At 37.4% G+C, this 27,073-nt stretch overlaps 1 protein-coding gene across 2 annotated transcripts; it reads right to left on the reverse strand.

Annotated features, from left to right (window-relative positions):
- Positions 1-20,414: 20,414 nt before the first annotated feature.
- Positions 20,415-26,819, reverse strand: LOC149231518 (disease resistance protein RPV1-like). 2 transcript variants are annotated; one of them, XM_089379214.1, is made up of 5 exons: positions 26,467-26,819; positions 22,531-23,379; positions 21,312-22,431; positions 20,869-21,195; positions 20,415-20,763 (listed from the first exon to the last, which is right to left on the reverse strand). In XM_089379214.1, the coding sequence occupies exons 2-5, from the start codon at positions 23,031-23,033 to the stop codon at positions 20,416-20,418; spliced, it is 2,298 nt and encodes a 765-aa protein (XP_089235340.1). In that variant the 5' UTR covers positions 23,034-23,379; positions 26,467-26,819; the 3' UTR covers position 20,415. The 2 variants fall into 2 exon arrangements, with proteins under 2 accessions (XP_089235340.1, XP_089235339.1); XM_089379213.1 differs by having other exon boundaries at positions 20,869-21,204.
- Positions 26,820-27,073: the final 254 nt, after the last annotated feature.

Genomic DNA, 27,073 nt, shown 5'->3' on the forward strand with positions numbered 1-27,073 from the left:
TCTCAAAAATACTGACACCAATGATTGATAAATGGGCAACCAAACACTTTTCTGAATCGACACCTTTCAAATGATGAAAACTCAATAAAAATAAATGTGTTTGAAATCGCTTTTGACCATCAAAAGCAGCAATGAAAGTCCCAAAAGATCAAAAGACAAGTTTCAAGAAAATGGTAACGAACAACTTTCCCGAAACGAAGGAGCAAATGGTCACAAAAATGATTTCGTTAAGCAAACAAAAGTGTCATCAAAGCAAAAATGGACACAAAGATTGAACCCAATCTTCCTACTCTGCCGAAACAGAGCAATCAAGATTCTTAAACAAAAATCTTGTGTGTCAAAAATCAATGACGCTTGCAATCAACGAAAACAAGATTAATACTTCTTATGACTAGAGAGAGTTCCGAACAAGATGCCCCCTGTCAACAGAGAACTATCACTGGAAAAGTGACTACTAGACACTGACCCAAACCACCAGACAATCATTCAACAAAAAGAAAATTTATAAATCTTGAAATTTATGTAATATACGCGCCTGCAATTAAGTGCAGAATGCGTGTATACGCGACTGTAGCTAAGGAAACCTGCATATACGCGGGTTCACTTAGTGCAACTTGCGTATATACGCTTCTGTAATCCAGGAAAAGAGCGTATCTGAAGTCTTTCAAGAAAAATAAAAAAAAACACAGACTGAAAAACTGGAAAAGCTTGGAGTTCAAGAAAAGATCAGATAGTCAGAGCCAACAAACAGAGGGGCTGAGCCTTGATTGGCTTGAAGACTACCCAAACTAGGAACAACAAGAGTGTTGTCCCCAGCGGAGTCGCCAATTCTGGTTGAAGGGAAAGTACCCCTAGGGTCCTTTGGGCTAAGACTCTACCAGACTGAAAATTGCTTATTCAAAGAAACACACATACACAGCCATCATTTTTACTTTTAAGCAAATTCTAATATTTAGGGTACGTACCTAAGGTCCTACATTCGAGAAGGCCTTTAGGGTCCAAACCCTTCTTGGAGTTCCCTTCTTCTTTCTTTGACCTGCAAGACAAACAAATCAAAGAACACAACAGTACATGTACAAATACTTATGTATAAACCATCTTTATGCTATAAAGTTAGTTATAAAAATCTTTAAGTAACCACTTGCATAAGAATTCAAGACAAGAATCTCATAAGCATATAGAAAGATTGTTTCAGGAACAAAGACGTGTTTCTTTATATATAAAGGCAAATAAAGTACATATATCGGAAAGATATCACTTGAACACCTTCAGCAGGCTCCAAGCAAAGCTTCCTCCCGGATTCGTTTGAGCCTCAAGCCTCCAACAAGAGCTCCTTCCAAGTCCTACTCAATGATGATACCAAGGATGAATGATCACCAATACACATGGAAACAAGGGTTTCCTATGCAAAATGGGGGAGGTGCAGAAAACACCAAGGACTTCAGACCTGGTCTAAGGGAAAAATCTCAACATAATAATCTTGCTCTCCTCTCTCTCCCCTTGGCCTTCCCTTTGATGTCTTTTTATACCCTCTCCAAAGTAGTTTTTTAGTTAGGAGTTGGTTGGGAACAGTTGGGCCGTGGGCACTAACAGGTGATCCAGCAGGTAAAAACCGCGATCTCCGCTCGAAAAAGAGGAATTTATTATTTTTTTAAGTGTTTTAATAGATACATGCGGGTTGGGTATGATAGACCCGCGTGTACACGCGTTTAACTCAGGGCAATGTCGCGTATAGGGAATAAAACATTGTTTTTTAAATTTTTGGACCAGGTCTGGAAGGAGGGGTTGCCCTAGGCCATAAGTGCAGCATTACAAACCATAAGAGTGAGATTTGGAGCTATAACAGGACGAGGTTCATGGAGTGGAAGAGACCGCTCATGCAGCGCCAACCATCAGAGGGTGAAAGCGCTTGACAGAAGCTGAGCGACTGGCTCAAGATGCAGAGAAAGTTGTAGGACCACCTACAGCCCAACGCAGGCAGAGACAGTCACCTGATCGGTACACTGGATACATGGCTCTTATGAGCAAGTGTGTTGTGACTGAGCCATCCTCTTTTGAGGAAGCTGTGGAGGATCCCGCATGGGTAGACGCCATGGTGGAAGAGTATGATTCTATTGTCAGAAACAGTGCATGGGAGATTGTTCCTAGACCGGAAGGGAAATCAGTGGTGGGTTCGAGATGGATCTACAAAGTTAAGCAGGCAGCTGACGGGAGTGTGGAGAAGTACAAGGCAAGATTTGTTGCCCGAGGCTTTTCACAGATTGAGGGGATCGATTATGAGGAGACCTTTGCACCTGTCGCAAGGTATTCTTCCATACGGACGATTCTTGCTCTCTCAGCGCAAATGGGATGGCACATTCATCAGATGGATGTGAAGACTACGTTCCTCAACGGAGTCATTGAGGAGGAGGTGTACATTGAGCAACCCAAAGGTGTTTAAGTCTTCAGCAGCGAGTCGCATGTATGCAGGCTCAAGAGAGCGTTGTATGGGTTGAAGCAAGCACCACGTGCTTGGTACACACGGATAGACAGCTATTTCACAGGACTTGGATTCTCCAAGAGCGAGGCGGATCCGAACCTATACCAGATTGTGGTGGAGGGTAAGTTTCTTATCATTGTACTGTATGTTGATGATTTGATTCTAACGGGTGATGAGCTGTTGATACTGTCATGCAAGAAGGATCTTGCTACAGAGTTTGAGATGAAGGAGTTGGGCCTCCTTCACTATTTCCTGGGATTGGAAATATGGCAGCGCAGTGGTGGACTGTTTGTTTCTCAGGGTAAGTATGCTAGGGAGATACTGGAGAAGTTCAACATTCATGGCTGCAAACCTGTTGATACTCCTCTTCCTGGAGGTTGGAGGAAGGATTTGGTGAATACACGACCTGATATATGCTATGCAGTTAACCAGCTTTCACAAGCTATGGTTAAGCCTACCAAGATCTTCTGGAAGGTGGGCAAGCATGTATTGCGCTACTTGAGAGGCACATCGGGATATGGTTTGTGGTACAGACAGGAGGATGAGGTGAAGCTATGTGGCTTCACGGATGCAGATTGGGCAGGGATTCCAACAGACAGAAAGATCACATCAGGAGGGGTCTTCAGTATTGGATCGACAACAGTTTCTTGGTACAGCAGGAAACAGAGATCCGTGGCACTCAGTTCAGCGGAGGCCGAGTATATGGCAGCAATGTTGGCTGCATGCGAGGCTATATGGATGAGGAAGATCCTAGTTGGTTTGTTCGGTTCTCATTTGGATCCTACTGTGATTTATTGTGATAACCAGAGTTGCATTAAACTCTCGGCTAATCCTGTATTTCATGATAGATCTAAACATATTGACATCAGGTACCATCATATCAGAGATTGTGTGCAGCGGAGGATCATGTTACTTTCGTACATTCCAACGGAGGATCAGGATGCTGATATTCTGACGAAGGCTCTCACCAGGAGCAAATTCGAGTACCACCGAGGTAGGATAGGGGTTGTTGATAATCCATATCTTGTCGAGAGGGAGTGTTGAGATTGCAACAAGATGATGGAGCTTAGTGAAAAGAGTCGCCTTCACTAAGTGGGCCCGCAGGCTATTTTTGGCGCAAGTCTATTTTTAGACTATGTCTATTTTTAGACATAGGGATCATGTCTATGGATTGCAGGTTGTTGTTTATGGATGATTGATCAAGTTGGGAAAAAATAGATGGAATTCTATTTTTGATGAAAGTGTGAGTGATCACAGTGTGAGTGATCAAAGTCTATTTTTAGACTGGCTGTCAAAAATAGAAAAGTCAAATATTATTATCTCACAATAATATTTGGACTATAAACTTAATCTTATTCTCTTGGATCACTTCAGTTTGAGCTACAGAAGTGGCACATGCAGCTGTCAGAAGGAAATACGCTTTTCTTATGATTCAGTTGAGTTGTTTCATGCATGACTTCAGTTAGAACTCAATCAGTTGAGTTTGGTGGAGTTGATTGTGGAGTTGATGGAGTTGTGTTCAGTTTAGCTTTGTTAAACTGGTTGTATCTAGTCTAACTGGCAAATAGACTAGAGATGAGTTGGATGAATTAGTTATTAATTAATTCACAAGTTATTAACTCATAATACAACTAATGAATACATCAGTTAACTCAGTTGCATGTCAGTGCATGTTCAGTTCAACAGGGACAGGTGGTAGAGAATCACATTGCTATCAGTTGTGACTATAGTTGTGCACCAGATCTTGCACAATCAAGGGATTGAGTATGCCAATGAGTTTGCTCACGTATTTGCCCACATTATAGCTTGTGCTCACGTCCAACAAAGAGTGAGTGACTATTTTGCAGGTTAAAAACGAGTTTGGTGAGCCATTCTCATCAGTTCTTGAGCAGGTATTGAGCAGTGGAGGCAGGCAAGCAGTGGAAGAGATTTGGAGATCAGATCTGAGCTGTATTGTGTGTAGCAGAGGTGGAGATACTTGTGAAAAGTATTATGATGTGTAATGTTACATGACTCAATCATTAATATACAAATAGTTGGGGTTTTTAGCGAGATGCTTTCCCTGGGATACATACTGTGTTAATGTGTGAATTCTCTTGATGTTTTATTGTGATTGATGCTGCTATATTGATGATCAATGTAGAGGAGCTTATGTATTGTGTATGTTTTCCGCAATAGTACATGATCAGGATAATCTCCATTGAATATGTGTTAAATTATTCAAAATTTCTACAGGTACAATCACTAAGATGTCTTAGCAGGCTTGAACTTGTAGAAATTCTCACTGTAGAGTAATCTGATTATGCAATGTACTAAAGAAAAATACTTAATCTACTTCTATAATCAAACTTGCAGAAGCTTAATCGATTTTGAGCAAGATCAAACAAAACACATATAATAGAGAAGAAGAATCAATCACACATGAAACACAGAAGAATACTCTGGGGAAAGCCTCAGCTAAAAAACCCACTATCTGTATTATCATACAAGTGGAAATATCTCAGGATTACACAAAGCTTTAGCTCTCAAGCTATCCAGCTCTTAGTACAATCCCTCACTGTTGCTCATAGACCGAATAGACAACACATATGCCTTTCCCTCTGTCCTCCAAGCCTCCTATTTCCTTGTGCAGTTTCTCCTAGGTCCTCTAGCTGCCACATGTGTGATTCTAACCTTACACACTGCTCTGACCTCTATAGTAATTATGCAATCCTCAAGGAATGAATTCCTTCTACATGCAAGAGATATTCTCATAGGAATATTCTAGAAACTGATAGTACATTGTCCCTACCTTTAATCTCAACTGGTTCTCTGTCTGAACTGAAATGCATGAGTTCTTTATGAGAGAATATTCAGTTATCTGGAGAACACTAGTTGAATGCATGCATGCATTAACTGACTGAACTCACAATTATTTCCACATCTGTTTGGAACTAATTTAATTGGACTTAACTCAGTTAACTGAGCTAACTAATTACAACTCAAATACAATTCATCCTTATCTCCTTAATTAAGGGATAACTTCCTCAATCAAAGTGATAAATGTTGCATGTCTTCACAAAGACTTCATGTTTGAATTTCTCCAACTAATTAACTTAAGATGAATTAATTAATTATTTCTCAAATAGCTGGTGAGACTAAATTCGAATTTTAATTCTCAATTTTAATTCAAGGGCAAACCAAATTTGGAATATATCCTGAAATGCTATTTATAACAATGCTATTTTTAGCATTCCTTGTTGTTATTTTCAACACTCCCTCTCAACAAGAAAGGGATTATCTGCCACATGGATCTTGTCTCTATGGAAATCAAATTTACACTTTGACAATGCCTTAGTCAAAATGTCAACATCTTGCTCCTTGGTTGAAATATACTGCAACAACATGATCCTCTTCACCACACAGTCTCTAAGATGATGATACCGAATGTCTATGTGCTTGGACCTGTCATGAAATACTGGATTCTCATAGAGTTTGATACAACTATTATTATCACAATGGATCATAGTTGGATCCATCCTTTGATCAAACAAACCAACTAGAATTTTCCGCATCCAAATGGCCTCATATGCTGCCTGACTTGCAACCATGTATTCAACCTTTGCTAAGCTAAGTGCAGTTGGTCTCTGTTTCCTATTGTACTAAGAAACTGCAGCTAAACCAAGGTTGAGAATTCCTCCTAATGTGCTCTTCCAATCTGATGGACTCCCTACCCAATCTACATCTGTGAAGCCCAATAGTTTCACTCCCTCTGACTATCTGTACCATAATCCATACTGAGATGTGCCTATGAAGTATCTCAAAACATGCTTCGCCGCCTTCCAAAATAGCTTGGTAGGCTGAGCCATGGCTTGACTTGGCTGGTTCAGCACAAAGCAAAAATCTAGTCATGTGTTCACTAAGTACATCAGTGAACCCACAAGCTACTAATACACAATAGCTTCTACTACTTCTCTTGAAGTAGCATCCTCCTTCCTCCACTTAGCTGGTAGAGTAGTCTACCTAGGCTTGCACTTCTCCATGTGGAATCTCCTAAGTATCTCATTGGCATACTTGCCTTGAGACACAAACACTTACCCAACTTTCTGCCACACTTCCATGCCTAGAAAGTAGTGCATGAGACCCATGTCTTTCCTCTCGAACTCTCTTGCAAGGTCCTCCTTACAAGACTTGATCAACTGATCATCACCTGTTAATATCAGATCATAAACATAAAGAACAATGATCGATTGCTTACCTTCAACCATGATCTGGTATAAGTTCGCATCTCCTTCACTTTTTGTGAAGCCCAACCCGGTGAAGTAGTTGTTGATCTTGGTGTTCCAAGCACGAGGTGCTTGCTTCAGCCCGTAAAAAGCTCTCTTGAGTCGGCACACAAGCAACTCACGATCGAAGGTATCGAATCCTTCTGACTGCTTTATGTACACCTCTTCCTGCATCTGTGCTACTGCTGGTCCTTTCTCCTAGCACTGCATCTGCACTACACCTCCTCTCATCATGTTGCATCGTGTTGCCCACTGCTACACTGCACCTCAGTTACTAAGAAGTAAGTAACTGTTCTCCCAACTGACCTCCTTGTTGGGCTAGAAACACCCTCTTATGTTGAAGCTCCCTCTGTCACTCCATCCGCATCTGTCTCTACCCACTCAGCCAGTCCTGCTACTCCTCATCGGGGCTCCCATAGCAACGTCTAATCAAAGGGGTTGGGTACCTCAAGGATCTTGCCCCTATTTCAGCGTTCTTGGGACTATCACTTCACATTGCCCCACCACCCATTCGGAGGTATGGTTGCATGTGATCCCTCTGATGACTTGGCTTGACATTTCCCCCTACTAGAGGTCTCTGCATGAGTGGATGCCTCCACTCAGTCTCCTCTCGGCTTCTCTAATTATGGCTGCTTCACAATTGTCTGAGACTTCTTCTGGAGCTGCATGTTAAGAGGTAATGTGCTATCCCTCTGAAGCACCAAGTATCCAACATTGGCCTTGCTCCTCAAGGCTTTGCATGCATCTTGAACCTCAAGAGCATATAGGTTCTTGACTCGTGAACTGATCTACTTCAACTGTCCTGTGGTGATGTGTCTAAGGAAAACCTTTCCCTTACTGAAGACAACACTGCAGCCTTTGTCATCCACGTTTCGATCGATACCAAGTCTTCTTCAATCCAGGCACATACTTTACATCTATCAAGGTAATAAGAGCTCCATGCTTCCTCTGAAAAGAAACCGTGCCCACTCTTGAAACACTATAATTTTCATCATAACCCATCTCTATGAGTATCTTGAGGTCTTTCTCCTCCAATGTACTGAACAAACTCTTATCGCCGATCATGTGGAATGAGGCTCCATTGTCAAGAAACCAGCCACAACCCATCATCGATGAAACCATGCATGCGATGAGGGTGGAATCCAATTTAAACTGAGAGGCTAGGGCCTCACCTTCAGATCATTCTGAGGATCCCTTATTGGATTTATTCAATGGAAAATTAGCTGCATAATGGCCCACCTCATGACAATTAAAACATCTCACTTTAGATTTGTGAACCTTCTTCCCTCCATTGGAAGAACTCGATTTGGAATGGGAATCGTTCCCTTTCCCTTTCCGCACCATACTTTCTAAGGCTAGATTTTATTTATCATCATGCTTAGATGAAGAACCATCTTTGGTGCTCCTCCTAATCTCCTCCTGCATCAGGTTCGACCACAGTCATTCCCAATCTAGTAGTTTCTCTCTTCCATTCACTAAGTCGTGGTAGCTATGCTAGCTCTTAGGAAGACCGAGGAGAGAAAGACTCACCATATCATCATCGGTTGTCATGATTCCTACACTTCCAAGCTCATTTCTGCAGGTGGTGAGCTTGCTTAGATATGTAGAAATCATGTTGCTCTTTTCACACTTGATTAAATTTCCAAAGCTTGTCCTTCAATGCCAACTTCCTCTGGTCACTGCTGTTCTGATATAGGTCCTTCAATGTCTTCCACATTGAAAACGGAGTCTCCTTCCCATGGAGACTTGAGACAATATGGTCTCGAACTCCCTTTAGAAGAATCCTCCTCGCTCTCACCGTGCATTTCTTCCATTCTGCCAATTATTGGGCATTAGAAATTTGATACATTTATACGGGGACTTGGTTTCACCAAAAGTAAAGCATATCATTGTGCGTATTTTAAATTAATTGGTGACAGTTTTATTTTATCTGGTCTTGTATGTGGATGATATGTTGCTGGTTGGAAATGACAAAGAAATTATCCATGATTTGAAGACCCAATTGTCCTCCAAATTCGACATGAAAGATCTTGGTGCTGCAAACTATATTTTGGGCATGAAAATTAAAAGAGATTGGGCAAAGAGGAAGCTCTGTTTAAACCAGAGGAAGTATATCGAGACAATATTGCAGAGGTTTAATATGGAGGATAGTAAACCGGTGAAGGTTCCTATTCCTGTAGGTGTGAGGTTATCTGTTGAACAGTGTCCCAAGACACAAGAAGAGGAAGAGGACATGTCCTGTGTTCCATATGCAAGTGAAGTTGGTAGCCTAATGTATGCAATGGTCTGTACTAGACCAGACATTGCACATGCAATGGGAGTATCAAGTAGGTTTATGTCAAAACCTAGGAAGGAGCACTGGACAACAGTGAAGCGGGTTTTCAGGTATTTGCATGGCACTAGTGATTATGGTTTGTGCTACCAAGGAAGACCAGGATTGGATAGAGTGTTGGATATTCGTGGCTTTTTTGATGCAGACTAGGCTGGAGATCTGGATCAGATAAGATCTACAAGTGGGTATGTGTTTAACCTATTTGGAGGTGCAGTCAGTTGGATGAGTAAGAAACAATCTATAGTGGCATTATCAACTACAAAGGTAGAATACATGGCAGCCACTCATGCAAGCAAGGAAGCAGTTTGGTTGCAGAGATTGTGTTCAAGTATGGGGTTAGTACAGGGGGCTATAAGAATATACTGTGACAGCCAAAGTGCAATTTTCTTGGCAAAGAACCCTGCTTATCATTCAAAGACAAAGCACATTGATGTTCAATATCACTTTGTGAGAGATATGATAGAAGACAAAAGGGTGTTGCTGGTAAAGGTGGGCACTTTGAAGAACACTGCTGATGCATTGACAAAATCTGTGAGCTCTGAGAAGTTCTCTTGGTGTAGAGAAACAATGGGCATCTTAGGGTTGGAAAAATGACTAAGCTCTCCTGTGGTCCCCTATGGAAAGAAAACAACAAGTGGGAGATTGTTGGGTTGTGTTATATTCTTTCCATGACTAACCTACATAGTAAACCGGGGGGGTGGAGCCCCCCTTCATTGCGTTGATTGCGCAACGGGGGGTTGGTAGCCCCCCCTGTCTAGGGGGTTTGAGGGGGGTGAGTAGCCCCCCTCCACAAGGTCCGGGGCAATGCCTCGTGAAATTTTTTTTTGGACCCTATATTAGGTTGGGTGAACCTACCTTTTGGTCCATGGTTTTGGACGCGATGGTTTTCGGTCCATGGTATTGGATGCTTCGGCATGCATAAATATGTATTGTAACATTGAAAGGAATATAATGAAAAATCAAGCTGGTAGTCCCAGTTTTGGGATCTAGGGGAAAATCTCTGTGCATATGTGTTTTATGTGTTATGCTCTCGCATTGTTTATTTTCTTTGTTTAAGAATTCGTATGTAGGTAATTTCTGTACGGGGTTAAAACCTACAATATTCATATTATAGTAAAAATTCAAACTTTACAGCTCACGTATCTTTCTTTTGTATACTCCACATCTGTAGGATAGACATCTTTTAGGTGAACATATAATATCATGCACAAAACCTCAATTTTGTGTCCTACAAGCATAGTCGCACCCATAGGCCTTCCTTTATGTGGTCAGGATACTACAGTCACACCCTTCAAGATGTTATGCAAGCAACTATGGCTTTTTATTCGTTCTCTGAAGCATTACAAGTGAGCGGATGTGGTCAAATCTACCCAGAACTATCTTAGTGCCTCAATCGCACCCTTTAGATTGCTTTCGTGCGGCTGGGAGGCTATAGTTGCACCTGTAGGATTTCTTCCATCCGACTTAGGCTTAGAGAATAGAAAACTCTCTCACCTCATATTAGAACTTTGTTGCAAATCAATATTGTCATATATTTGTCTATTCATGCCCATAAATTATACTTCAATAGTAAAGAGTATATAATGCAAATGAAAATAGGAGAAGGGATCTTATGGAGAGGTTCTCCCTATGAATGGGAATCCACTTCTGTCATCCTCATTCATGCCATCAACCTATCTATGATCATATCATGCATTAGCATATCTGTTAGACCATAAATTCATATTATATCACATATATTTATCATGTTAACAACTACTTCATCATGGAATCATGACATCAATATTTCATCAAGGGTTTTTGTCAAATAGCTAATAGGATCATACTTCAAGAATCATGATCACATGCATTACTTCTTTGTCACATAGCTCAATCAATTCAGGGCATTCAATTTTACCATAATCCATAATTACTAAGCACATGAAAACATAACCATGGTCAACAAAAGATCCTAAATATCAACACCATTGTTATATTTCTATCATCACGGCTATCATTCTTTTCACAAAAAATATTAGTAGCATCAAGTTACCATCTATTAGAATCAATATGCTAGCCTTCTTCATGGGATCAAGATACCAAAAAATGATATATGTAAGTCAAACATCAAGTATGTCGCTATATCAAAGATCAACTTTTAAATAGTCTCATAGAATCAAGAAGTTCATCATGTCTAGAAGGTAAGATACTTGTTCAATATCAAGTATGAATCCAAATTTCTTTCATATGCATGGATGAACCATTTGAGAAGGAGACATTCTAATCATACCTTAGGGCTTTCATTTCTATCGAATATTACAGCTGAAACATAACATTGAAACAATATACCATGCATACCTTGTAGTATTCAAATACTTGTGTATCTTTTCATTTGACATAGGAAGCTTGTATCACTTTGTCATCTTTTCATCAAGTGCCTCTTTACATTTTCCAACTCTAGCCATGTTTTTTGCATCTCAAATGATCCTTAATAAGGATACACTTATCACATCTCATTAAGGAGGTTAGCAACATCCATATACTTAAATATACATGATGGAAGTATAAGTAATTATCAAAACAATAATCAGATCAATAAGTCTAAACAAAAGTAAGGACATAAATAAGCATCATAAATCGAAAAGAACTTATCTTCAATGAGAGGTGATCCTCTCCCTCTTGAACTAGCCTTTAAGAGCCATCACTATCCATAGTCTAATTGATGTATTTACTATTTCAATTAACTTTATCAACAACCAAGCCTACTAGAGACTATCCCATCTAGGGCTTCATAAAATCTGTCCCGAGTGCTTGAGCATATTTACTTTGACCATGCTATGGTTTCTAGATTTAATATCTCAAATATTTCCATAAATCATGGTTTATCTCAAACTCTCACCTCATGATATCCATCACACCTTAATAGACAAATTGCCTAAGGTTATCTTCAAACCCTAGAATTATTGTAGGTCTCCTCCATATTCTCTTGCTTCCATTAAAGTTGTCTCAATGGGGGTGATCTCCATGAATTTTCTTCATCCCATCATTGATACCATGTTAACTTTTCATAGGGTTATATTGTTTTTCGTTTTGATAATTGCATTTCCTTATTAACACATTAAGTTCACCCCCATAACATCATAACATTATTCATATTACATCATTATTCATTATCATATGCAACTATGTAGAAACAATAATATCATCATCATCAATGCATCGAAACATAAAGGAACAATAGAAGGAAATCATTCACACATAGAGACACCACGATTGGTCAAAGACTAGAGAAAAACCCACTATGGGTAAAACCCTTTCAAATTCTTCTTCTTATTAGATCATCATCAAATGATTCAGAAAAAGAGAGTAAAATGACCCATATATACATATATGCAACTAACCATAAAAAACATCCATAAATGAACCCAACAAAACATATACTCAAAAATATGATTATGAAGTCTGTAATCAACTATTATTGTCTATAGCCAATTTCCAAACCCTGCAATCACTCAGTGAAATCTTCGGAAGATTGAGATTCAATATTTAAGGTCTTGGTTGCATGGAGGAGGGTGTCATGCGAGCGACTATAGATTCCCAGTCACTCCCTTAATCCTAGCATGCGAGCGACTGGGGTCAGATCTGGACTGCAGAAACCTTAAACCCCAAATCACATGTATGGAGAGTTATCCATGCAACTGGAAGGCTCTAGTTGCATGGATGAGATTCTATGCGAGTGATTGCAACTCGAAAAGAGGAATTAAATGCAATCATTATCTCCATCAATTAAGCTATCTAAAGTGGAATTTGACCATAGTTGAAATTTTTTAACAATGTCTTGCGCTAATCTATCAACTTCCCTGGTTTTTTTTCCTTCTCTAGATGGTTCTGCTTGAGTGGATGTCTCCACCTTCTTCTCCTCTATTTTTGGCTGCTCTGCAACTTCTTGAGGCTCCTCCTTTGGAGCTAAAATCTCTTCTTCTTGTGGTATCTAAAGCTCCCTCTCAAGTGAGCACTGCAGCGCTTTCTCCTCATCAAAATTTACATCCCTTCGCACAACTGTCATTCTAAGGGAAGGTCGTTACACCCAATAGTTTTGTAGAGTTTCATTCTAACCCACAAAAACTCCTAACTTTATTGCCAGCTAAAGCTTCTTCCTTCAATCTTTGGAGACATGGCAGCAAACAAAGGCTCCAAATATCCTAAAGTGAGATACATCTGACTTTCTCCCCAATAAAGCCTCCTCCAATGTAATCATACCAAGAATCTAATGAGGACTCTCGTTCTACAAGTAGATTGTTGTGTTACATGTCTCTACACATGAATGCAATGGTAGGCCTTGGTCGTGTAGCATAACTCTTATTTCTCCAACAATTATATGGTTCTTTGTCTCAACTACCACATTCTATTGTGGTTTTTGGGGTGTTGTCATCTCTCTTCGAATGTCTTCTTTCGCAAAAAAATATTTGAAGTCATTCGAAACATACTCACCTTCATTATCGCTCCTGAGAGCCTTCACCTTCTTATCGACCTCTTTCTCAACTAGTGCCTTGAATTCTACAAACTTTGAGAATGCCTCGTCCTTTTTTCACATGAAGAAGATCGAACATTTCCTTGAGAAATCATCAATAAAATAACAAAATATTTATGTCTAGCAATGGAGGTTGTTGAGAAATTTCCACAAACATCAAAGTGGACTCTTTCCAAGAGTGCATGTGCTTTGTTGTCTCAGTCATGGAATGTGGATTTTACTTACTTCCCTAAGGTATAACCTTTGCAAATTTCCCACTACTCAAGTGCTCCTTTAGGGAGGCTAGTGGTTATTTGTTGCATAATATTTAAGGTGCCATGATGCAAATGGTTCAATCTCCTGTGCCAAAATTCACCGACATTGCAACTTTTCACTTTCTCTTTCTTACTTCTTAATCCAACAGAATATTCCACATCAAGTTTATATAGGTTCTTCACATGAACTTTGATCTACTTCACCTTTCCAGTGGCTATGTGTCTCCAGAATGCTTTCCCTTTGTTGAAGATCACATCATAACCATAGTCTTCCAAAACTACTACAAATATGAGTTTCTTCTTTAGGCTTGGAAAAAACATGAAATCTTTGAGATGAAGAGGGGATCCTGACTCCCTCTTAAAGGTTACTATACCAATCCCAGCAGCATTGTACCCTCTATTGTCCCCAAGCTCAATATGCATATGGATATCTTTTTCCTCTAGGTCATTGAAAAAATCTCTACACCCTGTCATGTGGAACGAGGCATCAGAGTCCAATTACCACACACTCCCCATCATAGTGCTGACCATGCATACGATAAGGGTGAAGTCAAACTCGAACTGTGAAGTCAAAGCTTCACCTACTGCTCCTACTAAGTTCTTCTTGCTAGAATTTTTGTTGGACACTTCATAGCATGGTGCATAAATTCATGACAATTGAAGCATTTTATGTTAGAAAAGTATTTCTTCTTGCTCCCTTGGTTAGATTCTTGTTTGGTTTGAGATTTCTTCCCTTCAACCTTTTTTCCCTTTCCAACCAATGCAAAAGCTTCTTCATCCTTGCCCTTGGATGAACTTCCATCTCTGGTATTTTGCCTAAACTCTTCTTGTACCAAATCGGACCACAAGAGTTCCCAATTCGGTAATTTCTTCCTCTCGTTCACCGAATCCTGGTAGCTATGCCAGCTTTTGGGAAGGCCTATGAGAGCTAGGCTCACTAGGTCATATTTTGCAACATTCACACCGGTCGGTTCAAGATCGTCCCAAACTTGTATAAATATTGTGAGATACTGCGGAATAGTATCATTCTTTTGAATCATGATGTTTCGAAGTTTGTCTTTGAGGGCCAATTTTCTATGATGACTATTATTCTCGAAAAACTCTGCAAGTGCCTTCCACTTTGTGAAAGAAGTTTCTCTCCCATGGAGATAGTCTCACACTCCCTCCAATATTATTCTCCTCACCTTGGATACATATTTCTTTCATTGGGCTAGGTTCTAGGCATCAGATTTTGTCAGTTTTACAACATTGGTCTTGATGTATTCTAGTAAGCCGTCGTCATCAAGAACTACCTCCATGCGATCCTTCCATGAAATGAAACTCAAGCTGCCTTTCAAGGCATACTTTAGTCTCATTCCACTGAAGGGCATTCTCCCAATTCTGAAGAGATCCTGCTACACTGAAGCTGCAAATTTGAACATCCTGATAAAACACTTAGAAATTCATGTTCTAATGTGAATCATGCTTTGATACCATGTAGAAATTTGGTGATAGAATTGCAACTGCTTAAGATATTTTAAGCTAAATCAAGAAACACAATTATACTCTACTGCTTTGAGAAATTCAATTCACAATTTAGAAAAACAATCAAAAACATACAATTATAAGTAACATGCACAGTATTTTTTTCTTGAAGGAACCCAACTGGGAAAAAACCCTCAAGCCTCTTTGCATTAATCATATGAATAGAGATGTATTACAATTTCTGGCTATGTCTAAGCTCAACCTACGAGTGAATAACCTATCTCTCTACTCAATGAGAATCTATGATCTAGACTTAGTCAATTGTTGCCTCTGCTTGAGCCCCTATTCCTTGCATAAATCCTATAGAATTAGTCCCTATGTTTTAGGAATTTTCCTCCAATTGATTGTGCAATTCCCAAGGTTTTATCATCTGAATCCATGCAACACATGTACAATCAAAATAGTTTACAACTTCTTTTTACACTGCCCTGGAATCTCCACCATAGTCGAGAACTCAAATTCTCTGCATGCATTAGTTGTTTTATCCTAATTGATCAGTTAACTAGATGATCATTGAGTTAGACTATTGTCTCACTGCACAACTGACCTTCCACTAGTTCCTACAACTTTTAAAACTAGTTTAACGTAACTCAACTAGATATAACTGAATTGGATTACTATAATTTATCAATCACACATGCTTAACTGAACTCAAGCCCTCCAACTTGAATTTACTGAGCTAACTGAATGATAAGAGCCATGTCACCCAAGTTAACTGCCTCCAAATTGTCTGCTGGTGTGGAAATTCGATTTTTTTCAATTTAACTAAGGTAAAGTCAAATTGAGACTTTCTTGCTACACTATTCAACATTTACTATATCTCATATAATTCTTTGTAAACAGATGGTGTACCAGATAGAGAATCTTACCATTAGCTTGTGTAGTCTTCAAAATTTCAAAATTCTGCTTTATAACAATGCAAAGTCTTCTTCTCAAAAAAATGTGATCATTTTTAGCATATCATTTATCCTTTAAATAGTTCCACATAATGAAAGTAAATTAAATATTTTATGTAACTACATAATGATTTTAGCATCATCCTATTGGTTAAGTTGATTGTTATGTCTATATGGATGGCTTGTGTTAGACGACACTTTTTGAACATTGGCTTAATTGTCGATGGAAGGCTTTGGAATTTAATTAAGTATTTTCAAGTAGGTTTTAAGACAATCTTCCTAAGGTGACCACCTTTATTCCATTGCTTCTAAAACTTTTTCTCATATGGGCATTTGTTGTTTTATTTCTCTCCAAACATTAACTTACTATATATACGAGTTAAGTAAACAAAAATATGAGATTAAAACTTTACTTTAGACATACATACATATTTCTTGAAAGAAATTTTGGAGCTATTGTCACCCCACTCCATAATGTGTTACCTTTTATTATTGCTATCTTTGAGTATTGGATAAGCTACAACCATAGTCACATACCTCTTTTCCTATTTCATTACAAAGGTTTCTCAACTTCTTTGTCATCCTCATTCACAACAAGTTGATGACTGAGCATATAAGATGGGGTACCTTAAATGTTCTTGCAATAAAGTGTACATCTATAAACTATGAGTTTCTCACAGTGATCAATTGAAATTTTTATTTCATGCCCTTTTGTCCAATGCTTCTTCCTGTAGCACTAAAACAATAATATTTAGGCTTCATTTTCCATTTCAATTTTCGATTTTGAACAATAGTACACATTTCATTAGCTTGTGTTCTCTCATTCATTTTGACTTGGAGAGCATTTAAATGAGAAGAACCCACTACAATTTCTTCTTACTGCCGCTTTTTTCTTTTAATACAACAGTAACAGTAAAATGAATTGCATTGGATTATTGTTCTTTGTATCTTCTGCAAAAATTGAGTTTATTTAGCCTAGATCTTTCTTTATCTTTGGCCTAAACAATGTAATAATGTGACAACTATGCAACATGAATAAAAAAATCATTATCAAAATTTAATAGGTTTTCATTTTATTAAGCCATAAATACATGATCATTTCACCATTACTCTGGTACAAAAGTTTATGAATTTCCATTAAGGCCTGAAAATACATCTAACACCTGAGTCTTCGTTGAACAAATGTGACAATTAGTTCCATTTAAATGTGCAATGGCCTCCAATATACGCATTAACCATAATAAATTTGATTACCCTTAATTACTGATGTTAATACTTAAAGTGCCTAGATTAATTCTTTAATTGCAAGGATTAACATTCATTTTGTGCCACGATGGGAATTTGCTTTTGTTATATAATGTAAGACATTTATTTTTTCTGTTAATCCTTGAACTTAGTGTTTTATGATGAGTTGTTCTAGCGGCTAACATGGACAAACGATATAGACCACACAGTGACATGTATTAGTTGGAAAAGGACTAGCATTAATACTTATGTTAAATGACATAAAGATATTTGTCTCACAACTTCTATTAGGCCATGTTCCCTGCCAATTCCAAGTGATACACTATGAATTCGTGTCGAGAAATGAATCACTAAGCTTAATGTGGGTATTATGCTCCACCCGACACCTCAAGCTTTGTACTGCCACATGTCACCTATTTTGGCCATATCAACATGCATAAATCAGATATTGCAACTACCATGTTTCCTTATTTTGGAGTGATATGTCATCACTTTACACACTATGCTTGCCACAATGGCTACTGCTAACTCAGGTTAATTAAAAAGTGTAAACCGTCAATTTTCACGTTAGTTGACACACATATTTTCCTATTTTGTGGCAATGATTAGACGAAATGTCACTTAAACTCAATCAACCTCCTATGGCATGGATTAATGCATATTAAGAATTAATTAAGGCTTAATCCTATGATTAATAAATCTCCCCTACCGGTAAATGTATTTTTTTCACCATTTTTTGGGCGAATTGACATGTAGTCAAGACATTGTTTGAGTGCTTAATAACATTTACTCTAAATCATTTTGTAATAATTAGCTGCAAGAAGTTCCCCAAAAGTGTTTCTAACTCTAGTCAAAACCCCCACCTCTGGCTCAAGCGAGCATGGCACAAGGATGTCCAAGTTTGGCTCGACCATTGTCAGATAAAAGAGGACATCATCTTAGAGAATAAGGATAATATTAAAAATACTATTACTTCCAAATTTAAGGATAAGTTGTGGGATGATGAGGAGCTAAAGGGAAAAGGGAAGTTGAGATATTATAAAGAGGTAATGAACCCCACTCTTACTAACTAGAATTATGCTTGTCTTTACCAATCCTAATAAGAAAATGAACGTTGTGAAGATAAGAATCAATTCTTATGAGCTTCGAAGTGAAACCAAGTGTTGGTCTATTCCCATAACACCTTTCGGATGAAATAATATATCGCATTTTTTATACTAAAAGGGTTGAAGATGAAAAGCACATTATCTTGGATTACAAGGTTCTCATTTCCAAAACATTTGTCACACTACCAACCTTCTTGACTTGTTAAACAAAACTATTGTGATTTAAAAATGTTTATTCCCCTACTTTTTTATTATAAAAATAAAATATTAAAGATTATGAATTAATTTCTTACTTTCTTAAGATCCAACATACCACATTAGTGTTTGTAAAAGTTAATCATCTTCATCTAATATATTTAAAAATAAAAACATAAATTTTAATAAGAAATAAAATATATTATTAAATTTAAAAAACAATAATATTAATTAATAATAAATTTAATGTAAATTATTAAATTATATACAGAAATAAAGATAATAAAGTTTTTTTTTATAAATTAACATTTTTTCATAATATAATATATTAAAATAATAATAATAATAATAAATCAAATATATTATTGAATTTAAAAAATAACCATAATAATTAATAATAAATTTATTAATTTAATGTGAACTATGAAATCATTTATAAAAATAAAAATAAGATAATATTTTATAATTTAACATTTTTTCATAAATTAAATTGAAAATATTCTGAATGAAGCAAAAAAGAATACGACATTTAAAATGCCATTCAATCTACGGTTTATTATTTATTATTTTTCTTAAATTTAAAATAATTCGTAATAAAGCTTTTCAATAATTACAAGTTACAATAATTAGCTGTATCGAGACTTCAACACGGATTGCACATTTCCAGCCCTCATCACCAATAACTTCTGGTGCTGGTGCATCGCATAAAGCCACGGTGTACTTCACGCCACCTGTTAGAAGCCACGGTGTACTTCAATCCAGCTGCTGCTGCTGTCTCTGTGGTTGTCCGTCTATATATACAACCACCCAACACTCTTCAAGCTGTGTCAGCTGCCCCAGGCCCTCTATTCTTTTTAACTTAGGACACTCATCAACGCTGATCATCTTCAACGATATTAACCTTTCAAGACACGGCAGCTCCTCCAACTCTTTACACCGGCTGATGTGTAGTTCTTGAAGGTTTGTAAGATTATGAAGCCCTTCCATTTTCCTCACCTTATCACAATTATACACCCAGATCTTCTTCAAAGATATTAACCTTTCAAGACACGGCAGCTCCTCCAACTCTTTACACCCCGTGATGACTAGTGTTTGAAGGTTTGTAAGATTATGAAGCCCTTCCATTTTCCTCACCTTATCACAACCACGCACAAACAGTTCTATGAGGGTTGGTGGCAGTGCTCCAACCTCCACCAGATCATTGCAATCATCGATCTCTAAGTATTCCAGTCGGGACAGTGCTCCTTCCACCCCGCTTTTCAATGGCAGCTCGCGTATCGGACAGGATGTTACTGTTAACTTTACCAGGTTGCTCAATTTCTCCATTTCTGGCGGTAAGGACTGTATTCCACATTCCTCTATCTTCAACTCTGACAGCTGAGTCAGCAGTCCCAACGAATCGGGCAAATATTTCAGTTCTCTGCAATAGACGAGCTCCATGTGCTTCAATCTGCTCAGGTGACCCAGCGAACATGGCAGTTCTTCCAAGGAATGGCTTCCCACAGTAAGTACTTCCAGATTCCTGAGGTTTCTGATATTCTCAGGCAATTTTTGTAAATTTGTACCCCGTAGATGTAATTCTTCAAGAGAACGGACATTTGCAAATGTTTCATTCGATATGGTCAACTCTGAGCACTTGTCGAGATTCAGATAATTTAAGGCGAATTAAATTGCCGAAGGAATTTGGAAGCATTTGCAAACTCGAGGAAGAACTGAGATCAAGGTGCACGAGATTTGTTAAGCAACCAAAGGAATCTGGAAGCATTTTCAAGCGTTGGGAACCAGAGAGATCGAGGTATTTCAGAGAGTGCAAATCACAAAATTCTTCTGGTAACCAATGGACACCTGAGTACACCACAATCTTTTCTATGTGCTTCAGCTGACCAATGGACCTTGGAAACTTGAAAAAAAGAGAATCAGAAGAATGAATAGTCAATTCCCGCAACTCTAGAGGTACCTGCAACGCAATAGTGAAATATAAGATATTTTCATCTCCTTAAATAGAGCGGCAAATAATAAGAATAATAGACATGCAAACGAAGGAATCAGCGTTAACTTTCACCTGAGATGTTCGCCATAGTGTAAGCAATTTCATTCCGCTCACTTCTAAGACCCTTACATTCTTCATCAGAATCAGTAGCCAGCGAGGCAGGTAGTTGTACGGACAGTCCCTCCAGCGTAGCCATATCAAATTTGGCGACTCAACCCTACTCAATATGCTTTTTAAATCATCACCTTCAGTTGCAACAAGTTGTAACTTACTGAAACGATACGGTGACACCTCTTCACACCATGATGAACTGTTGTGCGTACTTTCTGAGGCGAGGTAAAGTTTTGTGTCCTTATCGAGGCGATGAACCGTCCTAATTCCGCGCACCTCAGTTTTTACCTGTTCATTCTTAAAAAACAAGCAACAAACAAATTAAACAGAGCAACAAGATTCCTCTTTTCTGCTTTTGCTGAATAAAGAAACCATAAAGCTGTATGAATAATTCAAGCACTTACAGGATATTGCCGCCACAACTCAGGAATGTCCTTCATCACGCGCCATTCACGATATGGGATTACTCCACATGACTTCTGCCGATCCACAATTTGTCTTCCCAGGTCTCTCAGATGATCGTGCATTTTTATGGTATTCTTTTCTGTGTCAACCTCAACGAGGCACCTGTCCTGGAGATTTGCAAGGCCCAACTGACCGTTCCAGCCTGATCCATCCCATATTCTTATCGCCATATCCCTGTTCTCTCCAATGAAATAACAGGCAGCGTCTATGAATATTTGCTTTTCCTCTTCCTCCAGTGCATCGTAACTGAGTTTCAGTGTTTGCATAATCTTACTCGGAATTTTTATTTGGGAAAGTTTATTCAATTGCAATTCCCAATAAGATATGTCCCTCTTTCCACACAGAAGACTGCCAAAGACTTTCAAAGACAAGGGCAATCCATCACAGGCCCTACAAAATTCATCTACCAGATCTTTGAATTCTGAAGGCGAATGAGGATTGCAAAAGGCATAAGAGCAAAAGAGCTCTTGAGAGTGTTGTTTATTGAGACCAGTCATTCTATAGATTGACGATTCTACTAATCCTGAGCTTGTGAGGACATCCTTGTAACGAGATGTAACCAAAATTAGGCTATCCGAACGAAGGACGTCCTTTAATGGCCTAAAAGCATTCAACTGATCTGCATGATCTACGTCATCTAAAACTACTATAGCGTGGGGAGAAGTTTTGAGATACGTTTTGAGCACCTCTGTGCCTTCATCAATGTGATTTATCTGCACATCTCTACGAACTAAGTCTTTTATTAGTTTGGCTTGCAAGGAATTTAAAGACCCTCTACTTGCATTCTCCCTAACATCAAATAAGAAGCAGGACTCACCAAAATTGCAGCTCTTCTTATTGAAGAGTTCTTTAGCTACTGTTGTCTTGCCTATTCCACCCATGCCCACAATTCCCATCACCTTTACTTTTCCACTCTGCCCCTCTTGCAATGACAGGATCTTTTCAAAGTCTGTTACTTTCTCTTCAAGACCGGTTGGATATGTTGCCACAGTCAAACCTGTTTTTCTGAGTTTTTTAAGGACGCATTTCACGAGATCATCCAACAGCTTCCCCTCGTCACTGTAAATTCAAAATACAGCCAAAAAAACATTAGATGTATATCAATACCAGTTAGATTAATAATATGAACAGAGAGGGCTAAGAGTTCCATGTTCCAACCCATTGTAGGTTTCGAGTTCAAAACCGCTTATCTCCGAGACGTCTTTGAGAGCTTTTCTCCAATCTTCAAGCCTTTTGGGCTCGTATCTTCCCTTCTGCTCATGCACACTTAGGGCTTCAGCATACCGCCCTGTCCATCTAAGCTCACAAGGTTCCACATTATAAAAGACTGGGATTATAGTAGCCCCAGACTTGCATATAAGAGAAAGTTCATCAAGACACCACTTCGACTCGGCATATCGAGGAGAGAAGATGGCGATATGAGCAGGGGCGGTTCTGATGGCGGCTTCAATCTGAGGAGATAAAGACTCTCCCTTCCGCAATTCTTCCCTGTCGAAAAACGGTCGCACTCCATGAGAAAGAAGGCGATGGTAAGCGTGGCTGGCAAAGGTGTTTTTAAGGTCCGGGCCACGGTGGCTGATAAACACCTCGTAGTAGTAGCCACCGGATGTAGAGGGGGTGTCTTCGGTGGGATGAACCGTGGATGTTTGCAGGTTTGCCATTGAAACAGAGATACAGGTGAAGCAGAGATGGATGGATTAAGTGAAGGAAAGTATTTTGGCCCTTCCGAGCAAAATTTAACCTATTTCTAGTCTGCAAAACAGGATGCCAGCGACGGCCAGTTGGTGGGCACACAATGGGAATTTGTCAAGTAAAGGAAAGATTCCATCTGCGAAGACCTCAATTTTCTATCAATACTTGATTGCAAGCTGGATATTATTAAGAGCATAACATAAAGCCACCCGTCCCTCACTTTTCTATGAATATTTGACTGCAAATAATATTCCGTTTGCCACCGGCTCGATGCTTGACTTTGGAATATGTAGCCTTTAAAAAGATTCTTTTTTCCTGCCACAACACCAACACCCACACAGTTTAATATGCCCTTTTTAATCTGCATTAACAAAAGAAATTGAAATGTTTCGAAACATAGTACTTTGTTATCAACTTTTAATTTTAAATGTGAGTAAAGGTAATACTTAAGATTTGCTCCAGTACATAAGTGATATATTATATGGAATAATAATAAAGGAGTAATCTTAGTTACACTATGTTATTATTCTAACTATTATGTTTATTAATTTTTTTTTATTTCTATTAACTTATTTTTATTTTATATTCTAATCATTATCTTTATAACTCATTTTTATTTTTATTAATTTATTTTTATTTTATTTTATTTTTGTTTGCAGGAAAATGATATTTTACATAATCAGGCTATGGGATTATTCTAATCACTATCTTTATTTTTTTACTTTTATTTTTTGGAGAAAAATGCTAGGAAAATATTTATCTAGTTAAAATTTGTGTTTGAAAATATGGTCCTTATTGGTATCACTCAACCACAATTTCTATTTTCTTTTATTTCAGATAAAAGCTAAATAAAAAAATATATATTTATCTTACTCAAAAATGGTGTTGAAAAGATAAAATGATAATTCTTTTAATGTTATATCAAAATCTAAAATCTTACACATATCATATAAAAACAATGATACTCAAAATCCATATTATTTATGGTCTATAATGCATTATTATGTATGGTTCACATTGTTTTTGAAATTTAAGAAGTTTTAAAATTTAAAACCAATTAAAAATATCATAATTAATATTAAAGAAAGTGTGACAAGAGTTTCACATTACTATGTTTGACATTACTCGAATTAAATGAAAATGAAAGTTAATTTAATATTTTCATATTTGAAAAAATGTTATTCTCTCAAATATTTTAATAACTCTGAGCTATTAGGTGGAGAATTTGATTTTTCAAGCCTGGATGAAAGAGAGTTCTCTCTTTTTGGTGCTTTGCATGCTTTCTCTGCAATGAATACCAATAACATCCCATCCCAAATTTTGACCTCACCATGGTTACCATTAAAAAAGATGTTATCACATTTTAACTCCAAGTAGATTTGTGTCAGGAGACAGATAATGACTAGTTTGAACACGATCAACACATGTATAGTGATTGAAATTTACTCTTGTTCATATATTTACTTTCTTTTCCATAAGAATTTTTTTTTTCAAAAAAAATTGAATTGTGACTATAGATATAGCGTAAACACTGCAAAAATTGCCTAGCCCAGCCCTTGATTTGATTTGCCTTCCCCAACCATTGATTTTCAGACTTTCCGGATTATAAAAGCTTTACAGAAATTCACAGGCGACAGGGCTTTGTATAATTTTTTTGAATTCTGAAACTGGTAATAGGAAAAGTAAAAGTTCATTTAAATCAAACGTCTGAAAGTAAATATTCCACATTTGATTTTCTTTTTCAAAAATTTTAAAGAACCATTGTCATGAAACTCACCCAATTTCATACAGCATTGCCGACTCGATTTGCAACACCAGTATAACTATATATTAAACCTTTTTCTTTTGGTCTTAGACTGCCAGGGCGGAATAATAGTGGAATAACCTAATCCTGTAATAAAGGGATCCAAGTACCCATTGAATAACCTAATCATCTTGTAATAAAGGGATATGTATTGTTTCAGAAATTTGATAAAAAAATTAGTTGAAATTTCACGATTGAGTAGGGTTTTATTATGACAATATCCTAAAAAGATTTTGAATTTTGAAACCATGTGAGTTGTAAAAAAGTTGTGAAACAACCCAAATTATAAAGTCAAAATTTAAAAGTGATACAAACTGTAAATTTCTATGTTACATAATTATAATTATCATCAATTGGTCCACTCTCGCAGATCTCAGAGTCCTTCAATCGCATGGGAATAAAAATATCTTTATTTTCATGAAAATTTTGAAAAGCTAAACTTTTAAAACTCTGAAACATTACCAGTCGAAGAGTTTATGGGTTTAACTTTCTCTACACTCTCAGTAATTTCGACATTTTCACGGATCTTAACGGTCTTTCAACCTCAAATAGAAAAAATTATCCAGATTTTAACGGTCTTCCAATCTTAAATAGAAAAAATTATCCGGATTTTAATGGTCTTTCAACCTCAAATAGAAAAAATTATCTGGATTTTTATCTTAATTTGAAAAAGCTTAATATTAAAAACTTTGAAACCTTATGATTCTGAAGTCATACTCTGAAAGCTCAGGAATCCAAAAATTCATGGGTTCAAAAAGTCATACTCTGAAATCTCAGGAATTTCGATATTCTCACGGATTTTAACGGTCTTTTAACCTGAAATAACCTGAAATAGAAAAAATTATCTGGATTTTATCGGTCTTTCAACCTTAAATAGAAAAAATTATCCGGATTTTAACGGCCTTTCAATCTCAAATAGAAAAAATTATCTGGATTTTTATCTTAATTTGAAAAAGCTTAATATTAAAAACTTTGAAAACTTATGAATGCGAAAAGTCATACTCTGCCAGCTCAGGAATCCGAAAAGTCATGGGTTCAAAAAGTCATACTCTGAACTCTCACGAATCCTCGTCGGTTCAATTTTTTAGACATTTTCATTGATCTCAACGATTCTTCAGAAACAAATAAAAATGAAAAAAAAATGTCTACTTTTTTTATCTTAATTTAAAAATCCATTTAAAACTCAAACGTCACCAGTACAATGGTCTAAGAACTCCAGCTTGGTTGTTTGGAGGGATCATATAGTCGTTTGCAAAACTAATTGAAAAAGATTGTGTCTTTCAACACCTCTGTTATTATAAATTCGTAGGGCTTTCCTGTCTTAGTTGAGACCATCTAATTTCCGCGAATAAAATATGTATGAAATTGTTCAACGGTTTTATGTGATTATGAACTTTTATATGAATACCAGATTGTGCCAATTAACCAAGCTTTAGCTAAACCAAATGCTGAAGAGAATGTAAAATATCATAGCACTTATTTTACCATTCTTTTTGCTCACATCTCTCCGATGACGGGTGTTTTTCTTGGGCTTCAAGGACTATCTTGTTATAACATAATATAACTTTTATATGATTGCGAAAATTTTGAAAACTAACCTGGATTCTAGACAGACCACAGGCCTAGCCACTGCATAGACATGCTCTCCCAGAGTTGCAGCTCCCAAATGGTTCATATTGAGTTCTAGATCTGCAATTCTCTGCAACCCACAAACGGTGTGCGCCCCAACCTAGCTAGACTCTCTGAAATCACCGCAGCTCTCAAATGGTTGATATTGAGTTCTAGATCTGCAATTCTCTGGAACCCAGAAACAGTGTGCGCTAAAAAAAAAAAAGCAAAAACGATTAATAGAAATACCCAATATTTCTGGATCATTGATCATGAAATCAAATGAAGTACTCTTCACGGCCACAAAGCAACTTTTCACCGCAATTATTTAGGACATAAGAACCAGTGATCTATACGTGGCGATATCATTCCGTCACCGTAAACTTCCAGGAAACGCATTCCCCACTGACCGACCAAACACATTGGCATGACCGACCAAATACATCGAGATCAACATTCTCCACCAACCGTGTAAATATTTTACATAAACTTTATATTTTATAAAATATTTCATATATATTATATTTTTCATAAAATTTCTGTTATTTAATTTAAATTAAAACATATTTGCATTATTTTTGCGTTGGAAATTAATTC

The sequence above is a fragment of the Pinus tabuliformis genome, chromosome J, assembly GCF_031772625.1.
Source record: "Pinus tabuliformis cultivar Carrire ecotype Pingquan chromosome J, CPIR1, whole genome shotgun sequence".
NCBI lineage: Eukaryota > Viridiplantae > Streptophyta > Pinopsida > Pinales > Pinaceae > Pinus > Pinus tabuliformis.